This window comes from Myiozetetes cayanensis, unplaced genomic scaffold (assembly GCF_022539395.1).
Source record: "Myiozetetes cayanensis isolate MyiCay16 unplaced genomic scaffold, myiCay2020 scf27, whole genome shotgun sequence".
Classification (NCBI taxonomy): Eukaryota; Metazoa; Chordata; class Aves; order Passeriformes; family Tyrannidae; genus Myiozetetes; species Myiozetetes cayanensis.
In genome coordinates this window covers 5272409-5296079 of record NW_026087488.1, presented here as the reverse complement: position 1 = coordinate 5296079, position 23671 = coordinate 5272409, and the positions used below count along the sequence as shown (strand labels likewise).

Below are 23671 nucleotides of genomic sequence, written 5' to 3'. Positions count from 1 at the left end.
TATGTATTACAAATGTAACTCTGGGGAAAAAAACCAGAATTTACGTGCACATTAGTGCATCAAGCACCCTATTGCTTGCTGAAATTCCTCTGAAAACCTTTTTTTTCAGAGCATTTGACTCTTGACCTTTCAGTAAGAACAATCTCTGTGAAATCCTACATTCCACAGAATTCCCAGCCCAGATAGCACAGCCCACCTGTGCTACTGGAGGGACAGGGACACTGCGCTGTGATGCCACAAGGGCAGCCCCAAGTCACAGCAGCTTCTTCCACTGAGGGAATCATCAGAACAGATCCAGGTCCTCACCTGAGCTACAGCTGGGAAGTGCAGTCACAGCTCAGGCAGTCCCTGGAGTCTCACCTGTGACATTTCTGTTCTGCTGTCACTCCTTCCCTTGGCCCACCCTAAGCTCATACCTCTGCTTTTACAGGCCACAAATCCCTGGGTGAAACTATCCCTGCTTTCATTTTTTAGGTTAATTATGACGCTTAATTTAAGGTTTGAGGCCAAAACAAAGAATAAATAACAAGCCTGGAAACAAGGTACAGAAATAGCTGCGTTTGCTCTTCTTCTTAACTATTTAAGGGCTACTCTCTCCAGTAACTACAGCAGCACTATTAGTATAATTTGTTTCAACTGTTTAAAAGAAGTTTTAATTACCAAATACAAAATGCTTACACAGCTAAATCCCACTGACACTATCAGCAGTAAATACACTGCAGCCTGTGCATATCACATTATAGCAAATTACAGGAGTGCCCAGTGTGTTTATTAAAAATGTGCTGTGAAAAAGTCATTCCTTAATGCAGTGAAGTGACAAAAACAGACCCAGCGGTTTTTTTTCGCAAGAGATCACTTTAATGTTTGTGTCATCAGCACAGTGTAACCATTGTGATTTCTCAGCACCTTCAGACAGAAAACCACGCTGTGTCTGCAAACACCATTCCCCAAAGCTCCTGGGGTTTGCTGGACTCCTTCCTCCCCAGAGCAGCTGTCTGCAGCATCACCACCTGTAACACAGCAGCAGGGTTAAGGGAACCACTCAGCACCATTCTTAACTCACTTGCTCATGCAGGAGATATCATCAGAAAACCTTTGCTCACCACCAGTCAATCTGCCGGTAATTCCAGCAATTTTTGGTTAGTTTCATCACATGATATCTTTGGGTAAATTGAGACGTTTCTGGCAGAAGACAGCTGCTCTTAACACCTCTACTGCTTGTATTTTAGTCTAAGAAAGTGGGTTTTTTGGCCTAGAACTTCATTAATTATACATTTAGAGCTAAGAATACGCAGAAACACATTCCTGAGACTGCAGCCAAAAAACAGCACATTAAACTAAGAGCACACTAAATATTAAACTCACCCAGGAGACTCTCCTGCTCTGCTGTCTCACTGCCTTCCACAAGGCCTGTGACAGAGCTGTAACAGCAATGGATGGACATCAGTAACCATCAGCACGTGGCAGCACAGACCTGCAAGTTACATCTAAATACAGTTATCAAGAAGTACGAGGCTTTAAACTGTAAGGAACAGAAGAGGAAAAGCAGATTGAGTAACACAACACACCTCTTAAGTTCCTTACAGCCTATGAACCTCATTCATCCTCAAGTTACATTTCACCTGGCATAAAGCTCTCTGTGTTCCAGTGAAATTCATCTCTTACCTTCAGATTCGGGCCATCCCAGAAGAGCAACCTGCTGTGTCACATCCACCTGGGAAGAGCAGGCTCTGCAGGTCAAGTGGAACAGACACAAAGCTCAGTTAAGTATTTCAAGAGCGCTTTCCACTCACAGCAAACATAAATAAAAGCTGCCTGATTAATTTTAGAAGACATTTCTGTAACTCAGAACTGCACGTGTGTAGCTGTTATTTCAGACAGTAAGAAGGGTATCGTCAGTTCTCGCATCTGACGGCACTTCCTATTCAGGGTTATCATCATCAACAGCCAGCAGCTTCTGCATTCCACTCATTATAAAACAGGAACTGTTTTATCTTAAATGCTTGTATCTTTAACAGGCATTGACTCTTTAACTCGTGGGTACGAAATCAGTTTTAACACGGAATCAGTTTTAATGAGGTTTTATTTAATTCGCTTTAAGATGTAATTGTTACAGGTTATTTTTGACTAGCAGTCCCACATTGCATCATCAGCATTAAATAAATGTCTGGAACTTAACAGCTTGTGCACTTTAATAGAAAAAAAGAATTAACTTACTCTTTACTTCAAGACATCTTTCTGCTGTGGGGATAAAAGAGAAGTATTATTAGAATACTCTTCAGCAGTAATTATAAAGTTGGTTTATACAAGAAAAACATGAATAAAAAAGTAAAACACACCACCAAACCCACATCCTCATGAACAACACTGCTTGCAATTCCAGCCGTGTTTCTGGTGGTATTAATCACCGAAATATTTACATCAGAATGGTTTTAGTAGTCGACAATCCTCTCTAAATTATTTTTAGTCAGGAAATTTAGAGCAGTATACAAATGCAGCTTGCCAGACTGCACTTACCACCAGGGCAATTTTCAAAAATTGAAATTGCAGACACTCCAATTCTGAGTTTGTGGTGTCTGCTGTGCAGAAAGGGCCTGGCACATCGAAAAACAACAACAGCGACGAAAAACAAAGAGATCTAATGGCCGAAACAGCGCCATAAAAACCCACGGACGGCACTGATTGCGGCGCACCCACCACAGCGGTGCTACCCGCAGGGCCCTCACGGAGCTCCGGGCAGCGATTCCCGCCCCAGCCGCGCTGCCCGGCGGTACCGCACACACACAGCGCCCTCCCGGGGCCCCGACCCGGCCACAGCCCCTCTTGACTTACCGAGAAGGCGCCTCCGCAGCCCCGGCGTGTCCCGGCCCCGGTCCTGGTGCCGCCTCCATGGCCGCCTGAGGGGACAGGGTCGTCAGGCCCCACGCTCCCCCCTCCCCCACAATGGTCCGGCCCAGCCCACGCGGCCCAGCGAGGCACGGCGGCCACCACCACTGCAGAGAGCAGGGGGGTGAGCGCTCCCTTCAGCCCGCTCAATGCTAAGGGCGCCTCGACCCACACGCCGGGCCTCCCCGCTGCCCGCCCAGCCGGCCCCGGCCGCGGTCCTAACCTGGGCCCCGATGCCGCGCTGCAGGTCACGCGCAAGTCCTTCCCTCCGCCGAACGCAGAGATCGAAAGGGCGCGAACGCTCCACATGGCTGGTTATAAAGGCTTGGGTCGTACCACCCCGCCGCGGGGGGGGGCGGGCCGGGCCACTGCTCCAGCCAGGCGGGGGTGCGCCCGGGCTTCCATTTCCTTCGGCGGGGCCAGCAGGGAACGTGGCGGGCGGAGCTTTGGGGTCCCCTCACCCTCCCCGGCCCCAAAACCCGGCCTGAGGCACCGCCTGAGAGCGGGAGAGCTGGGACGGGCTACACCTCGGGCCTGAGGCACCGCCTGAGAGCGGGAGAGCTGGGACGGGCGACACCTCGGGTCAGGGAGCCGGCCAGGAACAGCCCCACGTGGGGAGGAGAAGGCAACACCAGCCCTCGGTGATCCGGCAGGACTGGAGAGGTCACAGCGATTCCAGACAACTTTTAATTTAGAACAGAACGGCTGTTAAAAGAAAAGTTCCATTCTCTTCACGTTATGTCATCTTGAGCTGAAAATAAGGGGGGGTTGCTTTCCTTTTCGCTGTCAGGCACATCCCAATACCTTAGAAACAAACACAAACCCACCACCGTCCTAAAGTCTATCAACGCCTCGTGTTCATTCTGCCTGAAGAACTATTTATCAAAAATACACCTCTTCAAAACAAAATCTTCCTATGACAAGGACTACTGTGCTCCTATAATTAAAATTCAAACTACTTTTTCCTCTGAGACACAGATCCCTCCAGCAAGAGCTAAAGCCAATGTTCTATTTGCATTTTTCAACATTAAGTTCCTTTTAGTAAAATACACAGGTATCTCAGTGCCAGAACTTTGATTTCTGCATCAAATTCTTATAGGTGATTAATATTTGAGAATTCAGCGAAAAATCAAGAACATGTAAGGTAAGGGCAAAATAGCTGAGCACAAAGAGGGCTTAAGAACACAATTCTCTTTGCAATCTCTCCCCAGACCAAACAGATTTAACTTAAAATGTTGAGGGAAAAGCATCCGCTGGAGATTCAGTGCTCATTTTTAAATTATCAAATCCCAGCAGTTCTTGTTCAGGTAACTAAGGAAAAACAAAGCTGGAAAGAATTCCTGGTATCAGCAAACACTTTTTCAGGCTTCTTTGTACATCACCAAAATGCAGAACCAGGCAAACATTCGATTACAAAACCCTCTCTGTGGGTTCCTTCAACAGTAAACCTCTATTTTTCTAGTGGCTAAGCTACTGTGGTCTCAATAGCAACACATAAGCCCCCCCAAACCATAAATACAACAGACCTGAATAATAAACAGGCACTTCTAAGGCGTATTTAGGACAACCTGGAAGGCAGAACTGGTATTCAAGGTGTCTCTTCTTCAAAAAAAAGGCCTGTGCCTACATGGCTGGTCTTTGATTTCACACATCCATCAGCCCAGATCTTTTCTATTGGATTCTCTATTCCCATTCCCACTTAAATTTACCCTTCACCAGGCCCAAGTTATGAATATGTACATGGGGGGTGATTCCCATCTACCCCCTCCTTTCAGGAAAAGGAAAGGTCAGCATGGATTCAAAGCAGTCATAAAACACAAAGGTTTACTGGCAAAAAGACACTGGTTAAATAAACTTTATCAGGATCTTGAGAGATGGGGATGGTTATAGGTACGGTTCTCTTGGAAAGCTTTGGGAGGGGTGTTAATGAAAGCACATGTTTAAAATGAGTTATTACAGTGATCAGACATTGCAGTCGTTTACTCTCAACAGTACTTTTATGAGACATTTATATAGTCAATAATTAAATATAAAATCAAGGGTGAGTGTCACAGAACAAGGAAATTGTAAGGCTTGAAGCCTGGTCAGCCCCCAGATTGCCCTTCTAGTCACTGCACCTTTCATTTTGCCTCTCATTTTACACACTGCTGTTCTCACACGTAACAAAGCAGTGAGAAAAGTTAATTGCAGATTTCTTGCTGAAACCTCAAACCTACTTCAACTTAGTACAAAAATAGGGTGGAGAAAAAGAGAAAACATTTGCTTGTTAAAAAGCAGGAACTGCAAGAGAGATTCATAGACATTTCTGGACTGACAGAACCGAGGAAACAGGGACAATGCAAACAAATTTTCAGACTATCCAAACGTAGCAGACAATGTTTTTGCTACCTGTTGTTTACCTGAATGGGATGTGCTGCATTATTCCTCACTTAGAATTACTGGCAACCAAAACAAATGCCCACAGGTAACAGGAAAAAAAAAAAACAAACAGGCAGTTGCACACGGACCAAACCCTTTTCCTACCTAGGAAGGGAAAATGTGCAGGTAAAAAAGCTGAATGTAACAAGTCCACCATGTCCACATCCACATGTACTATACAGGGAGAACATTCAAAAGCATTGACATGAGACAGTGATCCTACAGTTTGCCTTTTCTCTTTCAGTTATATATATATATAGATAAACAGCACATAGGAGCACACCACTAGAGCTTTCACCGTGGCCAACAGGAAAATTCCCACAGATATAAAAATGTATGCTTTCCAACTGTTAAAAGAGTGCTGCAGAACATAATCCAGGTGAAATGGAAGAAATGGAACTTCTCATCATGTAACAACAACAACCACAAAGAAAAACCAACCCCCTGGGGATTTACACAGTTCTCAAACATCCAACTTTGCAGTCCTGAACATCTCAATCCCTGCTACAGCAGGACGTGGTATCACAAAATAAATGAGAATTCCTTGAGAGTGGTGACACCACTGGGATACATGAAATTTAACTGTACTAAAATATTATTTAACTTGGATTTACATTCAGTGTTTTGGAGGAAGGGAACGTGGTAATCCCTTCATGCTTTATCCTTGCTGGCTGCCCACCCAGGAAGCATTTTTGTTATTACTTTTAAGAGGAAAGGAGAGGTGCTGGTAAAGAGCCAGAAGGGCAAGGCAATGATCTTGGATCAAGAGACGCCCTGTTCTTTGGATGAAGAGTGGAAAACATTTTGTTAAAAGCCTCCATGATGAAAATATTAAGAACAAAAAGGTCTCCTTAAAAATACAGAGCATTTCTGCCTCTTTTTTGAAGTTCAAAGCTCAGAGATGGGGGGGGAAGTGTTTTGCTAGAATGAACTAGAGGTTTGCTGTAATAAACATGGATGACGATGCCCTACATAACACAGGGCCAACCACAGACTCCAGACAAAGGTGATTGCTTTAGGTTTCAAGTGGTTTATGCATTTCTTTTTTTGTATAAAAGGAGCAGAGACACTTCTGGGACCTTCACTGCAGAGTCTTTGCCAGTGTCCAGCTCTGGGGCAAAGGAAATCTTGCCCCACTGCAGAGTCACAACCTTGAGGATGAGGATGAGAACCCCCTCATGATTCAGAGTCTGAGCCAGAGCTGCTCTCCCGGCTGATTTCGATTTGTAGGGATGGTAAATTATCCAACCGGCTCTTTTTTTGCCGAGACTGTTCCTTTTCCTTAATGAGAGCCCCCCAAACCCGCTGGAGCTCGGAATCCTCTTCCTCTGGAGACGCCACAGAGTTTTCAGCTTTATCTGAAGTCTTTTCTTGTGTCTTCGGAGCAGACCCCAATCGGGTCCATAAATTACCTGATCAGATGAAAAATAAACATTTAAAAAAAAAACCCAAAACCAATCCAGACAGGACTAAGGAATTCTGGATGAATCACAGAATCAAGTCTTAAATTCACTGCATGCCTTTGAATCCCTCATACTCCTTCCACCTTAATGTCTGCCATGGGACTGATTATGCTTTGAAGCAGGAGCTGAAATTAAACTACAGGAGGCTCAGGGCAGTCGTGTTCAGTGCTGCCCATTTGCAGGGAATTCTACACACAGCACTGAAGTGCCACTGCATTCCTTACACTTGTTTTACTGCCCTGGTTTTGACCACAGTTTTAAAGTGGTCCTTGACTTTTCAGCATACCTCTATAAAAACACTGCTCAGGAACATTCCCAGCTCCTCTCTACACACGTTCAGATTTCAAAGCTCTGAACAAACACTTGCCAATTTATATGTTGAATTTCACTCGGCTGAACCTCCTTCACGACCTCCTGCTGCAATTTCTCTCACACTCCAGAATCAAAGGAACTGCATTACTGCACTTTTCTCCACAGAACTAACCTGATTTCTTCTCTCTGGTGTCCGAGTAGAGGCCTTTCACGTCTTGTTTGGGGATTCCCAACCTGCTGTGGACATCTGAGATGGGTTCCCGCCGAGGAGCAGAGGTGCTGCTTGGAGGTTTCGTTTCTGGAGAATGGGGCCTTTTCCCCAGTCTTTGCCGCACGTCTAGGGATGATTTCAGGGATTAAAATGACAAAAAAAAAAAAAAAAATCATGTTGCATTTACTCCAGCTCTGCCAGCTGATTTTATGCTTGTTCACAATTTGTACAACTTGAAAGCAGACAAATGCTGTGTTTTTATCCTTCCACTTAAGTCTTTCATAATCAGATTTCAGTCCTGGCAATGTCTGCAGTACAATTTATCCTGATTTCATTTTGGTTTTGGCAATAAAATTTGACACTTAATGTTTTCAGGTTGTCCAAAAGATCAGAAAACTGAGTTATTCCATGGCTTGCTGCATTTCTGCTTTATCAGGAGAGCATGAGATAAGATTCCATGAAAATAAGTATGCATTCAGTGATTCTTCTCAGATAACAGATCCCCTGCTTTAAAATTCTAATACTGCTTGATATTTTGCAGAACAAAATGAAAACCAGGATATAAGAATCCTAAATGTATCGATACTTGGCCTTTGATCTGAATCTTGCATTCTGAAGTTTGTTTTAGCCAGATGTTCCTGGTCTCACAGGGAGTTCAAACAATTTAAAATATGAAGGCAAAGGAAATTACAAGATTTATGTGCCAACTTGTCAGAGGTCCAAAATAGGCAGAAGGGGTAAAATATACTAAGAAAAAACGTTGACATTGCATTGATACAAAAGCATATTTGTCCCTTATCAGACAATCACTGAATATTAAGTATGTCAGAAGGAGCTGAAATCATACACACTGGAGTCAAAAAAACCAACAGGCAATTAAGGTCAGAAATAAACCCTGCCAACTGAAAGAGCATCCATATCCATGTAATACATGATCTTTCACATGAGTGTAGTTAGTGTTTCACATCTGATTTTGTGCATGACCTTCCCCCTGTGCTGCATTTCTGAGTCCCACAGAATCTCTGCCTCAAGCAAATCACAAGAGACTAAGTGGGGGGGGAAATAGGCACAAGTAAAGAAAATGGATAAAAATCAACATCACTAAATAAGCTCTCACTGAAATGTATTTCAGTTTTCCCCTACTCAATCTCTGAGAGTGGAAAGTGTATGAATGCAGAGCTTGTTATTTCCAGTGGAGCACAGATGTGAAATGAATATACAAAGGAGTTGAAAATTACCTGATTTTACAGAGCTGTTTGGCTGACGTGGCCCGGTGCTATTCTGACGTTTCTCTTCTAACAGGAGTCTCACATCTGCAACTTTCTCTAATGATCCTTTGCTGCCAATCCTATTTTTGATGTTACTGGTTGCTATGCTATCTGCTCGCATGGAATTCCTAAAAAATACATTTAATGTCCCTTAAATTAAATGAAATTAGTACAGTTCTAAAGTCTCCTTGTACGTAAGATTACATCACAGAAAAAGAAATAGCATCAGGATTTTTCTACTGAGAACCAGAGGTTAAAACATTGCTTAGATGAGCACATGTTTCAGTCAGAATCCTGAATTTAACAATAATCCCATGAATACCTCAGTAGCCATTTCAAGGCAGGTATTGAGTCTGTGCCTCTGGCTCAAAATTCATAACAGATGAGCAGCCTCAAAATTGTTCAAGGCCTTGACATTATTACAAAGTATAACCATGCTACTGAAGGGACACATTAAAGTTCTTTTAATAATCTATAATATAGTTTTAATTATGTAATCTATAATTTTGGTTAATAAGCCCATAATGAGCATAAATCCCTCTTTGTCATCAACACTTAAGGGTTATTCTTCTCTGAGAGAAGGGGAAGGGGTGAAGGGAAAAGAGAAGAGTTATTTCTCCCTGGCCTAGCTATGAAATGCATGAAGTTCATTGGGGTTGTTTGCATAAATTTCTACTGATTCAACTTCAAGTTTCACTGTTATCAATAAGCAGAATTCTTATTAAGCAGAGTTCTATTAAAAGCCCGTTTCTGAGTTCCTTTTTAAAATACCTTCTACAAAATTAGTTTAAGAATTGAAAAATCATCTTCGACAGCCACCGATTAAAACCTGGAACGCCTTTTCCCGGCTGCCTTTAAAGAACAAGAAACCTTTACCTAATATTTTTCAGCTGTGATTCCACCTCATCTGCATACATGGTCATTTTCATGCTTTTTTTGGGGGAGGGTGTGGAGATCATTTTCAGTTCCAGGTCATAGTCCATCTCATCCGAGTCGGAGCCGCTGGAGCGCCGGGCCGTGCTGCGCTCCCGGCACTGCCTGAAGGCCTGCAGCTCATCCCGGTACTCCACCACCACCCTGTCATCCTCATCCATATCCTGATCCTCCTCCTCCTCTTCCTCCTCCTCGATAGGCTCTTCAGGAACGTTCACTAAGCCTGGAGCGAGGCAAACTCGTGCTGATAAACTGGATTTTATCACCTCTATGAAGCACTTCAAAACCAGAAAACCCCCCAAACCACCTGGCTGTAATTAGTGGTCCCTTACAAAAAGAGTCTTCGGAGTTCCCTAAGGCTAAAGAGAGGGAATATTTTGCAAAATATTCTGAGTGGAATCATTATTATAGAATAGCCTAAGTGGAAGGAAAGTGCCCCAGGACAAAAATGTCCCTGGTGTTCAGCACCTTAGGGGCCTGTCCAAGCATAAAGCTGGGCAGAGTAACTGAAACTGCCTCTTCTTACTTCCTGAACTAAACCAAACAATTCCTGTGATCTTGGCAGGGCTTAATGTGCCAACTGCTGGCTCTGCAATAATCCTTTCAAGTCCTGCAAGCAGCAATGCCAAAAATCTTTATTTACTGATTTATCTTTATTATGAATTCATCACAGATGCTGATTTAAATGTAAACAACTTAAATGTAGTCATCAGCAGTGTGCAGGCATCTTCTCAGAAAGCAGGACATTACCAACACATAAAACCTGCCATGAGATCTGATACAGCCATGGCTGGATTTTAACAGGCCAATCATATGAAACTTCGACACTGTCTCATGCCAGATTTCTGTATGAATTATCTTTCTACCTTAGGGAGTAGAAGAAGATATTCAAGCCTAATTAATAGAATTTTCTAATCTTTATTGGTCTGTATCTAGAGATTGCTTTTTCGTAGAGCAGAAGAACTGACTTATCAAGAACAATGAACTGCCCAGAATTTTGAACAAGTCACCCCTTCTTTCTCCCCTTGATGCTCCAAGTCTCCACATCCTAAATTTGCACAATAAAAATCTCACACAAAGAGCAGCAGCTATTTTGGTAAGCAATGAGCAGCCCAGAGCCTCTGCCTCAGTCATTCCCTGCAAACTCTTAAAAAAGAAAATAAATCTAGAATCCCATTTAAGAAAAGTTACCCAGGGGATCAGGTGAGGTTCTACTCAAGGCCCTCTCGACTGGAACCAGTTACCTGAGTGACGGTGTTTGTATGGAGGGGTCAAGCCAACATCATCCCCAATGAGTGTCCTTTTCTTTATCACATCCCGATGGATCCGGCGGGAATGGTACCTCCGTTTCCTGAAACACCACAAAGAGAGTGACATTCCTGTCACAGCAAGGGCACAATGACTGAGTCCTGGATTAAGGACTCAGTCACCTCCTTTAACAGCAGACATATATTTATGTCAGAGATCTGTTCTGAATGTTTTAAATATAAACCTTCTTCACTTTTGGGTGAAAATACTTCCCTTACAAACTCAAAGTCACATTTATTTACACGGAAGAAGCATCTACACAGACTGAAGGGAAAGCAAATCCACAAATTAAAACCTTTTTAGGGTATCTTGTCCAACTACCTGCAATGTTCCAATCCCTCTGTCCAACACTCACCAAGAATTGCTGAGAATTCCTTTCATGCCTCCATAGTTGGGATTGCCGTATTTCATGTAGTACTGGCTCCGCCTTGCAGCTCCCAGCTCCTTTTTGTCATCTGAAAAAAAACCCCACAGAAATCACAGGAGTTTTTCCCTCTTACAGAATATCTCTTGCAATGCACAGCATAAAAATAAACAACCACCCAAACACAGAGAGTGAAAGTAAGGCTGAGTACCTCTTACAAATCAGCATTACTTGGCCCTCCTCTGGGAAGGATTCAATTTTGCTGACGCCTCTGAAATTTCTCCCAGCACCACAGTTTTATTTGTGTCTAGAAACTTAATTCCAGGGAGATTGAGTTTCTACCTATCAGCTTAACAGAGCATTACATCCCTCTGTCACTGCTGGAGGCTCCACTTACCTTACTCATTACCTTTCCTTTCTTTATGGATGTTTCACTTCCTGCACGCTCCAGAAATTACATGGATTTTCATTTTACTCATAAATATAATTTAATATCTCAACTGTATTTAGCAATAATTTCCACTAATACCTCATCAGCAGCTCAAAGTAATATCCATATTTATAAAATGTGAAATTTACCTCTGTGGAAAAGGGCATCATAAAACCTATTCCATGGTATTGGGAAGAACGCCCTGAGGCCAAGACAAAACTTCCAGTACAGTGATTTTCATACAACTTGAACTGGATTTAATTCACACTTTAAATGTGGATTTACTGTAAAATCTTAACACCTAATGGTTAGCAAAAAACTAACAGTTTTGCAAACACAAAGGAGGTACTTGGAGTCATTAATTAGCCAACAGATAAAACTACAACAAGCAATTAATTCACTGTGCTTGTTAAGCTGGACATTTACCTTTAGTAGCAAATCTCATGAATAGCTTGTTTCCTTTAGCCAGTTTATTGGCAGGGCGAAGGTCATTACGCAGGAGAGAATCCTCTTCTGCCTGGGAGAGGCCATCCAACTTGGGGGGGGCAAAAAAGGTATTTTGGACTCAAAAATAGAATTACTGGTGAACGAAAACAGATTGCTTGCAGAGAAGCAATCAACTGATTATTAAGAAAGGTACTTTGCAAATTATGCTCAAGGCGGATTTGTAATGTAAATTGCCCCGAAAATTTAAAACGTTTCCTTCTCTTGCTTCAAAGCTTTAGCTCAGATTATTAAATCCAGTAAATGTCACGCTGTATTCCTGACTGAAATGCAGAAAATAAATAGCACAACTCGGACACTGAAAAAATTGACTTTTTTTTTGCTTGTTTCCTATCTAAATGGTTTCACTACCAGGTTGTCACGCCCTCACACAATGACTGAAAAGCTTTCTTTTTCATTTAGAGCTGCTTTACAGAAACTAAAATTCAGACTTCCATGATGTATGAGTGTTCACTGAGCCATTCCTACAGAAAATACTAATCACACCTATTATACACTCAGCCAGGGAAGATTAAATTACTTACAGGACATCAATGTGTATGCTGATTCCCACAGATCTGTGGACAGCCTAAATCCCATTTGTCTCTTTAAGCGCTGCTGAAAGGTCATTGCCTTCCATCATTGTTCTTTCATTGCCTCCTCTCAGCAGAAAAGAGCAGCCAGACTCACCCTCACACCCTGGATGCTTCAAAACCTGCCTTCACAAAACACTCCTGCACTGGTGTTAATCACCACCAGCACATCTGCACCTCCTCCCATTCCCATCTGAGTCCCTTTGCATAACTGTGAACTGCAAACTTATCTGGTCAGACCTACAATGCTGGGAAAACCTTCCAGCAGTGAGAGCAAACCTTTCCTGTGTTTTCACTTCCCTTCTGTACTGACCTCCACGTCACTGGGATTGTCATCCTCAACCTCGCCTTCTTCTGTCTCGTCATCAGAGCTTTCCTCCTGTTTTTCTAAGACAAATTATGGGGGGGAAAAAACAAACAGACTCCATTTTAGTGTCAGCCTCGTTGGATTATGACTGCCCTACATCTCTGAAATCAACCTGAAGGTGTTTTCCTTTCTCCTCTGCAGCCCAGAGAAGAAGGAATGGAAATGCCTACGGACACGAGAAGCACCATGAACACAGAAACCAAAGCAGAGAGCCCCTGTGCAGAGAAGTGCCTGCAGCACACGTGGATTATGAACTGAATTCTCTGAAAGCAAAGGGAATTGCACTGCATTTTCAGGGTATGGCAGAGATCAGCAAGGCCAGGATGCTAAAAGGCACATAACAGCCTATTTCCTTCAGTCTCCCTGTAAAATGCCACAAGTACCTACAATCCAATTATCCAATACTAACAGTGGAAAACAGGTTATTAATCAAGAGCTTAGAGGTTTCTGAGAGAGAAGGGGAAAAAACAACCTTAGTGATTTAATTTTGAAATGAAATAACTAAGAGTGCACACTTGCAGAAGTACTAAAATTGTGAGATGCTTGCAGAGATTTTTGGAGTTTCTTTTTTGCTCAGAGTAAGAAAACTCATACTGTTGGGGTTTTTTATTAAAAAAAAAAATAGAGAATATGGACAGCTATCAACATACACCAATACCATTTGCAAAGATCTCAAAGCACTTCACAATACATTAAGACTAAAAAAAACCCTCTTTTATACTTCAGAGTTCCTTATCTTCTATCTCACCCAACAATAGACCTGAAAACTTAAAACAGAGAGCACCAGCTGTTTAAAAGACCCTGAAAATGTTCCTGAGTGAAAAGAGTAACACTTTCAAAAGGGCACAATTAACCAAACTGAAACCAAAGAGAGAATTTAGGTTAACAAACTACCCAAATTCAAACCTGAATAATTAAGTTTCACCAGGGACAGTATTCATGTACTTTTTACTCCCAAAATTAGAAGCTTCTCATAGTAAAGACTGGTCTCTTGCTTGTCTAAATAGCCCTCAAATCCCTATCCTAAAAACAGGAATGTGACCAAGCCAGATTGCTGCAGTGTTATCTGCATGCATCTCACACCTTAAGATGTAATTGAACAGTCTGTACTTTAATATCCCACTTTTCCAGATGAGCAGGAGTAATTTGGATGACAGTTTTTATTTTCAGATGTGGTGTGATGATAATGTAATCTGTAATTCGTGGCAAACAAGATTAAACATATATCATTCATGCTCCACTCAAGCAGGACAGAGCTTGGTCTCCAAAACCTTCCTGACAAGTCTTACTTCGAAGCATTATCAATATTTGCCCAAAAATTAAAGTTACGTGGATGGTTGAGGAGCCACTGCATTGTGGAGGAAACAAGAAAAGGGGGTGATTGGAAGGATCCACTTGGAACCACAACAACCTCTCACACCAACCTAGGAGCAAGAGCCCTCAGGTAGCAAAAGGCTGATTTAACCTTACACACACAAAAGTAAAATAAATTCACAGTTCAGGCATTCAGGCACCAGATTTATCATGGCACTGAGATGTACTTTTGCTGCTGCTTCGCTCTTTTCTAACCAATCTTTATCTTAAAGTGCTTCTTTTTCTTAAAAGTGTAATGGCCAAATTTAGAGCTGATGCACAGGGTGGTGAAGTGATGCACTGTCACGCTGGTGTGAAGGATATACTTAAAGGATGGCTGCGTATCAAAAAAGCAATCAACTGTGGCATTTCAAAAATAGGACATTTCCCTCACACCTGCTTTTTCCACACTTAAAATCCATCCTTTTACTGCCTTTGTACATCACACAGATTTATTTCTGTGCAACACACACCCCTATAAATACCAGATCTGAGTATGACCCTGCATCCAACATGTTCAGCATTGACTGAATTACTGCTTTTGGTCCAGCTCCAACCCACCTTTTAAGAAGCAGCTTCTTCAAAAGGTTTCCAAGATGAAAGCCTTTTTTAAAGTGGCAGAATACATTTACCTGAAACTATATGATAGAAGCTCCTTCAGTCATTTAGATTATGCAGTACCCCAGCACAAGTTTAAAGTTTCATTGATTTAACGAGCTGATGACTGGATATGCACATCTCCATCTACCTTTCTTGGTTTTATCAGCTGTCTTCTCTTCGTTGTTTTCTCTGGTCTTTGTTTTCTCCTGCTCAGGCAAGGAACTCATATTTATTAGAGCCCGTGTTGCTGTCACCTCATCCAGCCAGACCACGTTACCTGTGACAGGAATTAAACACACACAGAGCCCAGATGCAGTTTGTGCAATCCAGCAGCCACATTCCCTGCCCCACTGCAGGGAGATTGCTGCCAGCAGCTCAGAAATGCTGACATGACACAAGAGGCAGCAGATGCACCCCTAGCAGGGAAGGTCATATCCTTTAACACGCTTGCTAAGCTGGACAACACAACAGTTTTCAGGCATTAAACACAACAGCTGATGAAAACCAAAAATCACTGAAATGCACCACCATAGGTGTGAGAGGCTTCCTGAGCCTCAGGATCCTGATTTCTGAAATAGGGTCAGTGTACTCCTGAATGTGTTACCACACAAATGGGATTAAGGGAGCAGCAGAGGGGAGGAACTGAAGCCTCAATTTTTTTTTTTTTCCCCCTTTGGCAACTTCACAGAACCTTGGACTTTACTGTGGAGTTCTGTTAATCTTTTCCAAAAAGCAGGAAAATAGGGGAAAATAAGGGAGTCTGCTCAGGCCCTTTGCACAGGTTATCGTGTACACAGGTTTAACAGGACTCAGCACGTGCCTCGTGTGTGTCTTCAGGACCAGCAGATGGTTCTAAAACATAACTTATTGGGCCAATTAAAAGCATTTCATTGATGTGGAAGTTGAAAGAGCTGAAACTGCTTAGAAACAGGATCTGAACAAAAGCTTTCTGCACAGATGTACCTGGAGCAAATACAGCAACAAATGTCACTTCCTGCTCTGCTGTTAAGAAAACTATACAGTGACCCAAAATAAAAGAGTCTCTCTTCAATTACCTACAAGGTGAAGAACACACAGATATTAACTTCAGTGAGTAGTTAATAACTTCTCTTTTTTTTTTTAATGCCTGCCTCTTCTTCTCATCTCCAAATTTTCAAAGCCTTTATCATTTATCATTAGTTGGAAGCACAGCACACTGTGTAAATGCACCCTGCACTGAGTCACCTTGAGATGTAATTCAGTCGGGAACATTAAAGTTTTTGCCACGCTGTGATGCAAATCTATGCTGAAAAGACAAAGCCTTTTCCTTGATCTTTTCATCAACTGTAGCTGAGATGCTAACTCAGATACAGCAGGAAAATTAATCACTAGAAAAGATGTGTTCTAACTGTAACTGGGTGAAGTCTTGTTACGACTCTGAAGTTTGCATTTTTGGACTGGAAGTTCACTCTGGTTCCACCTTAAATTTACTCACGTAGCATTTAAGGAAAAAGGAAAGAGACAATCTTAGAAATGCAGCCTTGGGTGGAGAGTTAAGCTGTGCACTTCCATCTTATGCATCCCCACAGGTCCATCTAGCAGCTCTTTACTGCAATTGTCCACCCAGGGTTTATTTGGTTTCATATTTTCTACCACCTTGTGCCAGTACATCAAGCTGTCATGTACAGTGACTCCAAAGTTACCAGTGTTTTGGAGAATACCATAGATTTTGTCTTGCACTTGACCATAACTCCTTCAGGGTCATCCCAGGGAAACCCTGCTGCTAATTCTCAGGTCTCAGGCACGCTTGTCAATAAAACACTTTCCAGCAATCCACTGGAAAACCTGCACTGACTCCCTATTTCTTTTCATTTGATTTCAGTTACAGGATTTCTAGCTATATGACAATCCTTCCAGTTCTATGACCCCAACTTAGCTCTTGCACAGCCTTCAGTGTCACTGAAGAAAGCACAGCTGTCAACCATAACCACCTTTGATCTTGCTGGCAGTCTCCATGCAGGCTCACTCCCAGAGCAGCCCAAGTGCACGAACGCTCCTTTTCCCATCTGTGTAAATTGCATTCAGCTGCCACCTCTTTCCATCCACTCATTTCTCCTTGAGCCTGCACTATACAGACATGGCAACAAGTGTCCTCCTTCAGAGCACAGAACCCTCCCAACCTGCCCAGCTCTATCACCTTCTCTCACATTTACGTCAAGACGGAAGCAGGACGTTATTTAGGACCTTTCACTTTTTCCACTCAGAGAGCTGTAAGTTCTTCAGTGCTGGCTCTTCCCAATAACAGACACTCCAGCAGACAGTGGGGTTGATTTTCATCATGTTACTAATTCTTTCCTTCTGCATCTCTTCTGACTAAGGCAGACAGGCAAACTGAGGCAAGCAAAGATGTGTGACTCTGAAAGCCACTGAGACATCTGAGGTACAGCCAAGACCACTATGAGAGAAACCAGTAAGAATTACAGAACTCTGTTTACTTACATGATGTGTCATCCAACCACTCGATATGAGCAGGAGGATACTCTTTGAAATAGGCAAAGATGTCCTGTGTACTCATCTCATCCACTCCACAAATGTAAATTGTGTCTAGTCTCACTTTAGGGATTGCTATAAAGAGGAAGAGAAACGAAACTGATATTTACTCTTAGCTTTTGTATTAGTGACATGTGGGTTTACAAAGCAAAACATTTTAAATAAGTTAAAGGGAAGCTACTTGATGTTTGATGTACCACTCTAAATACAGAGGCTTGATTTATTCTTCCAACCAGCGCAAAACTTTAATAAACTGAGCATTAAAAGAGGTTCCACTACAAGCACTGGTAGGTGCAGATTTGCACAGCAATCAAACTGCCTTAAAAAGATACTTTTCTCTTTGACAGTATTCAAAGTGTTATCAAGTACTAGAGAGCCAGAACAGTAACAAGGCAGTGCACAAAGCACTTCCATCACCTGATGGAGAGCTGTAACAGGCCACAGCTCAGCAGGTCCAAGCTGCCAGCTGGAAAAAAAAGCCTTGAGAACTAACTGGGTGCCAAAAGCACCAATCTGTTGTGCTCACATCTCCTGCCTCATCTGCCAATATCCCAACGTGCCCAGTGCAGCTTCACTGTGGGTACAGCACACAGTCTGATCTCCCTGTGCACAGGACACAGAGTCCTCCACGTGCACACACAGAGTGCTCCAGGGCTGGTTTTCCAAAGAACTGAAAGCTTTTTAAAGCAGCACTGACCCAGGAGATGAATCCGGGACGTGTAGCACTAGGATGGTGCTGTTGCCAAGTAGTAAATAAAGCACACAAAAAATATCCTTTCTGGGGTTGGTAAAACAAGGTGTGAACTGAAAACTGTCGAGTCGGTTAAAAACAGTGACATTAAAATGAAGAGGTGGGAAAAAAAAACCAAAGCGATTTCGTTTGGCAAAAACCTCTGGGAAAGCAGGAAATATAGGATAAATCAAGTAAAGATACTGTGAGGAAGTAAACAAAGGGATCTTTTCTCCTTGACTGTTGGATGAACTCGTACCTTTCTTCATCATGTCCCGATCCAGTGCCACGTTCCTCTGGGCGAGATTCACTTCAGCTCGAAAATGAAAGCGTTTTGCTCTTTGTTCCTTCTTCTCAATTGCTTCCTGCAAAATCCAAAACAATGCAGTCAAAACAGGAATCACAGCAGCACCCTCAACAAACTGCACTGAAGGACCAGGTACTTAAAATCTGCCAGCCAGCAACAACCTGTATTAATAATTTCACTAATTACGAAGAGATCTGTGAGTTTCAGAATGTAGGAGAAATTCAGTAAAACATTTCTGTGCCACAGAATGGTTTTAATGTAGGTCCAGCAACACAATGGGAATCAAGATGCATGGAAAGCAAGGTATTGGGCAATGCTCAGACTCCATGATGGAACAGTAACACTACTCTTTCCTCCCTAACAAAATGGAAAAAGGCTGTGCTCAAAAAAACAAACAAACAAACAAAAAGCTCCATTAAAAGAAGTATTTCCACCACAGGAAAAATTCGTCTTTTAAGATTACAGAGGTTTTTTCCCCTGTTTTTTAAACATATACAAAAATGTAAAGTTGTCTCTCTGAATTTAAAAGCTGGTCAGAGAGATTTTATTTAGACTGGCTACTCAGGCTCCTTTTATGTAGCTCATGAGCAACAGCCTGTGTGGGTCTTGTGCAATTCTGGAAACTGATGAGAAGCTCCTTGTTCTACAGATTTTATTAGGAAGCATTATAGGTTTTGGATCTTAGTAACCCAAGTCAGATTTGGAACACAAACTGTGATTCATGCCAGCTATCTGAGCAGGAGGCAAAGCCTTTGTGCCTGCTGAAGAACAAAGAAATGAAATGGTCCCTCCCTTCCAGCAGCAAAAATGAAAATATGTTCCAGAGGCACAGCACAAAGATTACCTTGGAGGTTACATCTATTCCAGTAATGAAACTTCCAGCTTTGTTTTCGTATCTCCTACTGGTGTCCTGAAACAAAGCAAATTGCTGATGAAATCTCAATGAACCCCGACAGCAACACACTTGTTATACTGAGAGAAACCTGACCATTTCTACGAGAAATACATCTTCTTTTCCTTGATCCAAGCTACATCCCTAGACAGACAGGCACACAAGAACCTTCTCTGATGCCAGTGAAAGTAAAAGTACATGAACTGAACTAAACTTCCTTTACTGTGAGGATTCTTTCCTTTGACAAAATTTAGTATCCACATCAGCTGCTGCCAAGGTTTTTACTTACTCTCTCTAAGCAATACAAAAAAATTACAAGTTTCCCATCCATCAGTCAGGACTGCTGAATTCTAAACCCCACAGCCCCTGCACCAGTGATCCAATTCTGTCCCCTCCAATTGCTTGTGTATGCAAAAATGGCACCTCTTCATTCTGGCACACTCAGGACCATCACCCGGCAAGAGTTTGTGGAGCTTTTTTAGGAGTAAAAGTGTTATTTGCACTTGCGCTGCAATAATTATTTTGGCTAAAAGACCTCTTTTTAGATGCAAGTTAGTCTCGGCTTAGAAAAACACACTCCAACCGCTTTTCTTAGTAAGACCATCAGAGTTTGCCAAATGTTTGGAGTTACTAGAAAAAGTAAGGCAAAATAAATGTTATTTTTAAAGTTCAAAACCCCCACTGTCTGAGCTTGACTCACGGAGCACGAGGAAGTACAGCAGGGTGCTGTCTGGGGCCACATGTTTGGTAGGAGCACAAGCACGTTGGCAGACCAGCTAATTAAAAATTAGTTCCTAAAGCAATTTCCAACAAGTTTGGAGAGCAAGAGACTGCTTAAGCTTTTGGAACAGCGACCCATTTTTCGTTACTAAACCTAATCCTACTGAAACTTGGACGGAAACAATTCGCAAAAATGAAGAAGTGAATAAAAACAAACAAACAAAAAAATCAGAAAGGAAAGCCTCAAACCCCACTGATCAGAGTCCACACTCTCTGAGGCTCCAGCCCAGCTCTCCCTCGGTCAGACCCTGTTCCCAGCTCCGGGTGTTCCCTGTGTTCCCTTTGCACTCTCCCTCCCTCCCTCCCACCCACAGAGTCCTCTGCAGTCCATGACTGCACCCCAAACCCTGTTCCCCACCGCCTCCTTTATTCCTTCCCTTCCCACGCACATCCTGCCCGTTTCCTCTGAGGACTCGTCCCCTCGGACACCCCCAAATGCCCCCTGCTCTCCCTCCCGCCCCGTGTCCCCGCTTTCCCCACGAGTGCCCCCGTTCCCCCGACACCCTCACAGACCGCTCATCCCCACCCCGACCCTGCAGCCCCTGCGCTGCCCCCTGCCCACACCTCGCGCCCCTCACCGGGATGAGCTCCCGCAGCGAGCGCCTCACGGGGATGGTCTCCAGCTCGCCCTCCTCCACCTCCATGGGCTCGGGCTCCGCGCCGCGCGGCTCCGCCGTGGCCGCGCTCGCCTCCGCCCTCACCGAGATCCGCAGGCCCCGCACGGCCGCCATGGCTCCGCCGGGCCCGCCCTCCGCGCGGCCAGCGAGACGAGCGCGCCGAGGCGCAGAGCGGCGGGGCGGGCGGGGCGAGCGCCGCGGGAGCGGCACCGAGCGCCGGGGCGGCCGGAGCGCAGCGGCAGGAACGGAGCGGCACCCGCCGGAACAGAGCAGCGCTGGCCGGAACGGAGCGAACCGGCCGGAACGGAGCGGCTGGAACAGAGGCACCCGCCAGAACAGAGCAGCGCTGGCCGGAACGGAGCGGCACCCGCAGCCCAGCGAACCTCGAGCCCGGCGGCCCCCGAGCCCAGGGCAGCCCCGAGGCACCCTGAGCACCCCCCTAAGCCCTGCACACCCCGGGACTCGGCGCTCCTCCGAGCCCGGCGTACCCCCGACACCCAGAGCATCCTGAGCCCAGCGCATCTCGAGCATCCCCGGGCCCCACCGGAGCCCGGCGGACCCCGAGCCCAGGGCACCCCCGAGCCGGCGCAGCCCAGCAGTGCCCGGTGCACTCCGGACCCCCGGCCCAGGGCTGACATCACACAGCAGCACCTGGCAGGAACCTCTGACACAGGTGATACTAACAAGCCAGGTGTGAAGAGTTACGGCAGAGGCCACACACACGTAAGGGGAATGAAGAAGAGGAGTAAACAGGACACAGACACCTCCTGTGAGCAGCTGAGTCTGAACTAATTTGCAAGAGGAAACACGTTTCTGTGGCAGAAACTCTATTTCTTCAGGTCATGGGGAAAAGAAACCAAAAGATGGAACTTCTCCTTTAGTTTTAGTTTTATAAGTAGGATGGAGTATTGCCATGTGATCCAGGCCAGATTTACCAAGCCAAACCCTTCAAGGAATGGTTGGGGCTGGGTTATGTGACTCCAGGTCACTTCTGCTCTGCTGTCAGCAGAGAGCAGATGAAGCCTCTGGCTCACCCAGGTGTTTCCTTATTTTATTTTAACATCCCTGACTGTCACCTCAGACAGAATGTTGCTGTACTACAGCACTTGACACTTGGCAGCATTTCGAGACTCACTCACTGAACTCAGCAAGAGACTTTCTACTGATTAAGTGTGGCTTTAGACTGGTTGCCAAAATTTTAGAGCTTCTTAGGAAAAAATAAGCTCTGGTAATTGGTTGGGACAATAAAATCAAGAGAGGAAAACCAAACCTGGGTACCAGTGGGGCTTTTACTGCCAGGCGAGTGAATAGAATGTTTTCACAAGGTTTTACAACTTCTTTCAGAATCTTGTTATTAACAGTGAATTCTTTAGAATTACAAGCTCATTTAGTATTATTCTTCTGAGACTGCGCCTCAGAGTTTTGTTTTCTTTCACATTCCTCTCGGGCAATGCCTCTGCCTCTGAAAGTCCACCTGAACTCAAAATGTTCATTTTTTTCAGACCTGTAGGAAGCAGGTTTGGGCAGAAGGGCTCTACCTTATTGTAGCTTTTGTGCAGCAAAGGGTGGGTTAAGAGTAATAAATTACTGAAGGGTTCAGTGGGATATGGGAGGGAAAGGGAATTTGGAAAAGGCTACCAGTCTTTATGAGAAACGCTAAGAAAAGGCTGTTACAAATAATGAAGGTCAGAAAGTGACTGTAGAAGAGCAGCTGTTGATGCCCCATCCCTGGAAGTGTTCAAGGCCAGGTTGGATGGAGCTCTGAGCAACCTGGTCTAGTGGAAAGTGTCCCTGCCCATGGCAGGGGACTGGAACGGGATGATCTCTGAGGTCTTTTCCAACCCAAACCACTCCGTGATTCTATGAAATCATTCCAGCACAAAAATACCTAAAAGGTATTTTATTTAGGGCAGGAGCGTTGTTGGTTTCCGGGCTTGGACCAGCAGAGGGAGCTCCTGCAACAGGACCCGAAAGTGAGAGAAAACCAAACCCTGGTGGAAAGCTCCACTAATTCCTGTAAATTCGCCTGAAAGCAGGAGATGGGGGGACACGGATGGGGACTGGAAGGGAGGGAAGAGAAAGAACAGTCTGTGGGCCCTCAGTCAAAAAGAGCCTTTTTTGCCGAGGTCTGGCAGGAGTCAGAGAAATGAATTTTGCCCTGGTAAAAAAGTCCCGTTTGGTTTGTTTGTTCGAAGCCTGTGAACACTGAACAGCACGGGCACGTGTCCTCGCGGATATGATTTAACTCTCCTGGTGTCCTGGGCTCTTAACAAGGACCTGCAGCTTTTTCAAATGCTGTGAAAAACCCAGCCATGGAAGTGTGTGTGTGCTATTTCTGCAGCTGGCTCCCAAACCCCACACATCACCAGGGAAACTGGGACTCTGGCTTCCGAGCGGATTACGACTTCCTACCTGCAGTCCATCTGCAGAGGGAACAGGATCAGCAGAGGAAGGATGTTCATTCCATCGGAGAAGCTGAAATTAAGCACCTGGTGTTTTCTTATAGATTTGCTGAACCACAGGCTCCCACCTGTAAGACAGAACGTTTTCTCACTGGGATGTTGTCGGGGTTAATACAACCCTGGTTACCCGGCACAAAGCTGAAGTCCCATCCTCCAGGAGGCAGTGAGGGGGCTCCAAAGTGCCCTACAGGAAAGCAAGATGCTGTGAGGCAGGAAAGAGCACAGCACCCTCCCAGTGCACAGGGACAGCTGTGCTCTAACACTGTTTATGCAAGTGCTGCCACATGGAGACCACACAGTTGAAAAAGCACATTCCTTTCTGGAAAAAGCTCACGGGATTGAGCAGAGCTGGAGTAGAATTCAAT

General features: G+C 44.2%; 1 protein-coding gene, 1 long non-coding RNA gene and 2 other non-coding genes across 4 annotated transcripts; all 4 read right to left on the bottom strand.

The window, feature by feature from the left end:
* Positions 1-835: 835 nt before the first annotated feature.
* Positions 836-3232, bottom strand: LOC126643592 (uncharacterized). Its single transcript, XR_007629772.1, has 6 exons — positions 3110-3232; positions 2833-2897; positions 2218-2241; positions 1666-1730; positions 1366-1474; positions 836-1010 (listed from the first exon to the last, which is right to left on the bottom strand). It is a non-coding gene; the product is annotated as an uncharacterized LOC126643592 (long non-coding RNA).
* On the bottom strand, positions 1083-1155 carry LOC126643628 (small nucleolar RNA SNORD65). Its single transcript, XR_007629780.1, has one exon. It is a non-coding gene; the product is annotated as a small nucleolar RNA SNORD65 (small nucleolar RNA).
* On the bottom strand, positions 1872-1945 carry LOC126643634 (small nucleolar RNA SNORD49). The gene has a single exon (XR_007629786.1). It is a non-coding gene; the product is annotated as a small nucleolar RNA SNORD49 (small nucleolar RNA).
* Positions 3233-4679: 1447 nt separating the features above from the next.
* NCBP3 (nuclear cap binding subunit 3) lies at positions 4680-20982 on the bottom strand. Its single transcript, XM_050322073.1, has 13 exons — positions 20806-20982; positions 19400-19465; positions 18508-18613; positions 17468-17593; positions 15138-15266; positions 12983-13056; positions 12020-12128; positions 11155-11254; positions 10736-10842; positions 9435-9714; positions 8529-8686; positions 7252-7416; positions 4680-6716 (listed from the first exon to the last, which is right to left on the bottom strand). The coding sequence occupies exons 1-13, from the start codon at positions 20956-20958 to the stop codon at positions 6481-6483; spliced, it is 1809 nt and encodes a 602-aa protein (XP_050178030.1). The 5' UTR covers positions 20959-20982; the 3' UTR covers positions 4680-6480.
* Positions 20983-23671: the final 2689 nt, after the last annotated feature.

Excerpts from the sequence above, each read along its gene's own strand:
- NCBP3 (XM_050322073.1), bottom strand. The coding sequence starts at position 20,958 with ATGGCGGCCGTGCGGGGCCTGCGGATCTCGGTGAGGGCGGAGGCGAGC. Across the intron at positions 18,614-19,399 it reads GAATAGATGTAACCTCCAAG|GAAGCAATTGAGAAGAAGGA; the intron begins GTAATCTTTGTG and ends TGGATTTTGCAG. Across the intron at positions 8,687-9,434 it reads TCACAGCTGAAAAATATTAG|GAATTCCATGCGAGCAGATA; the intron begins GTAAAGGTTTCT and ends TGTATTTTTTAG.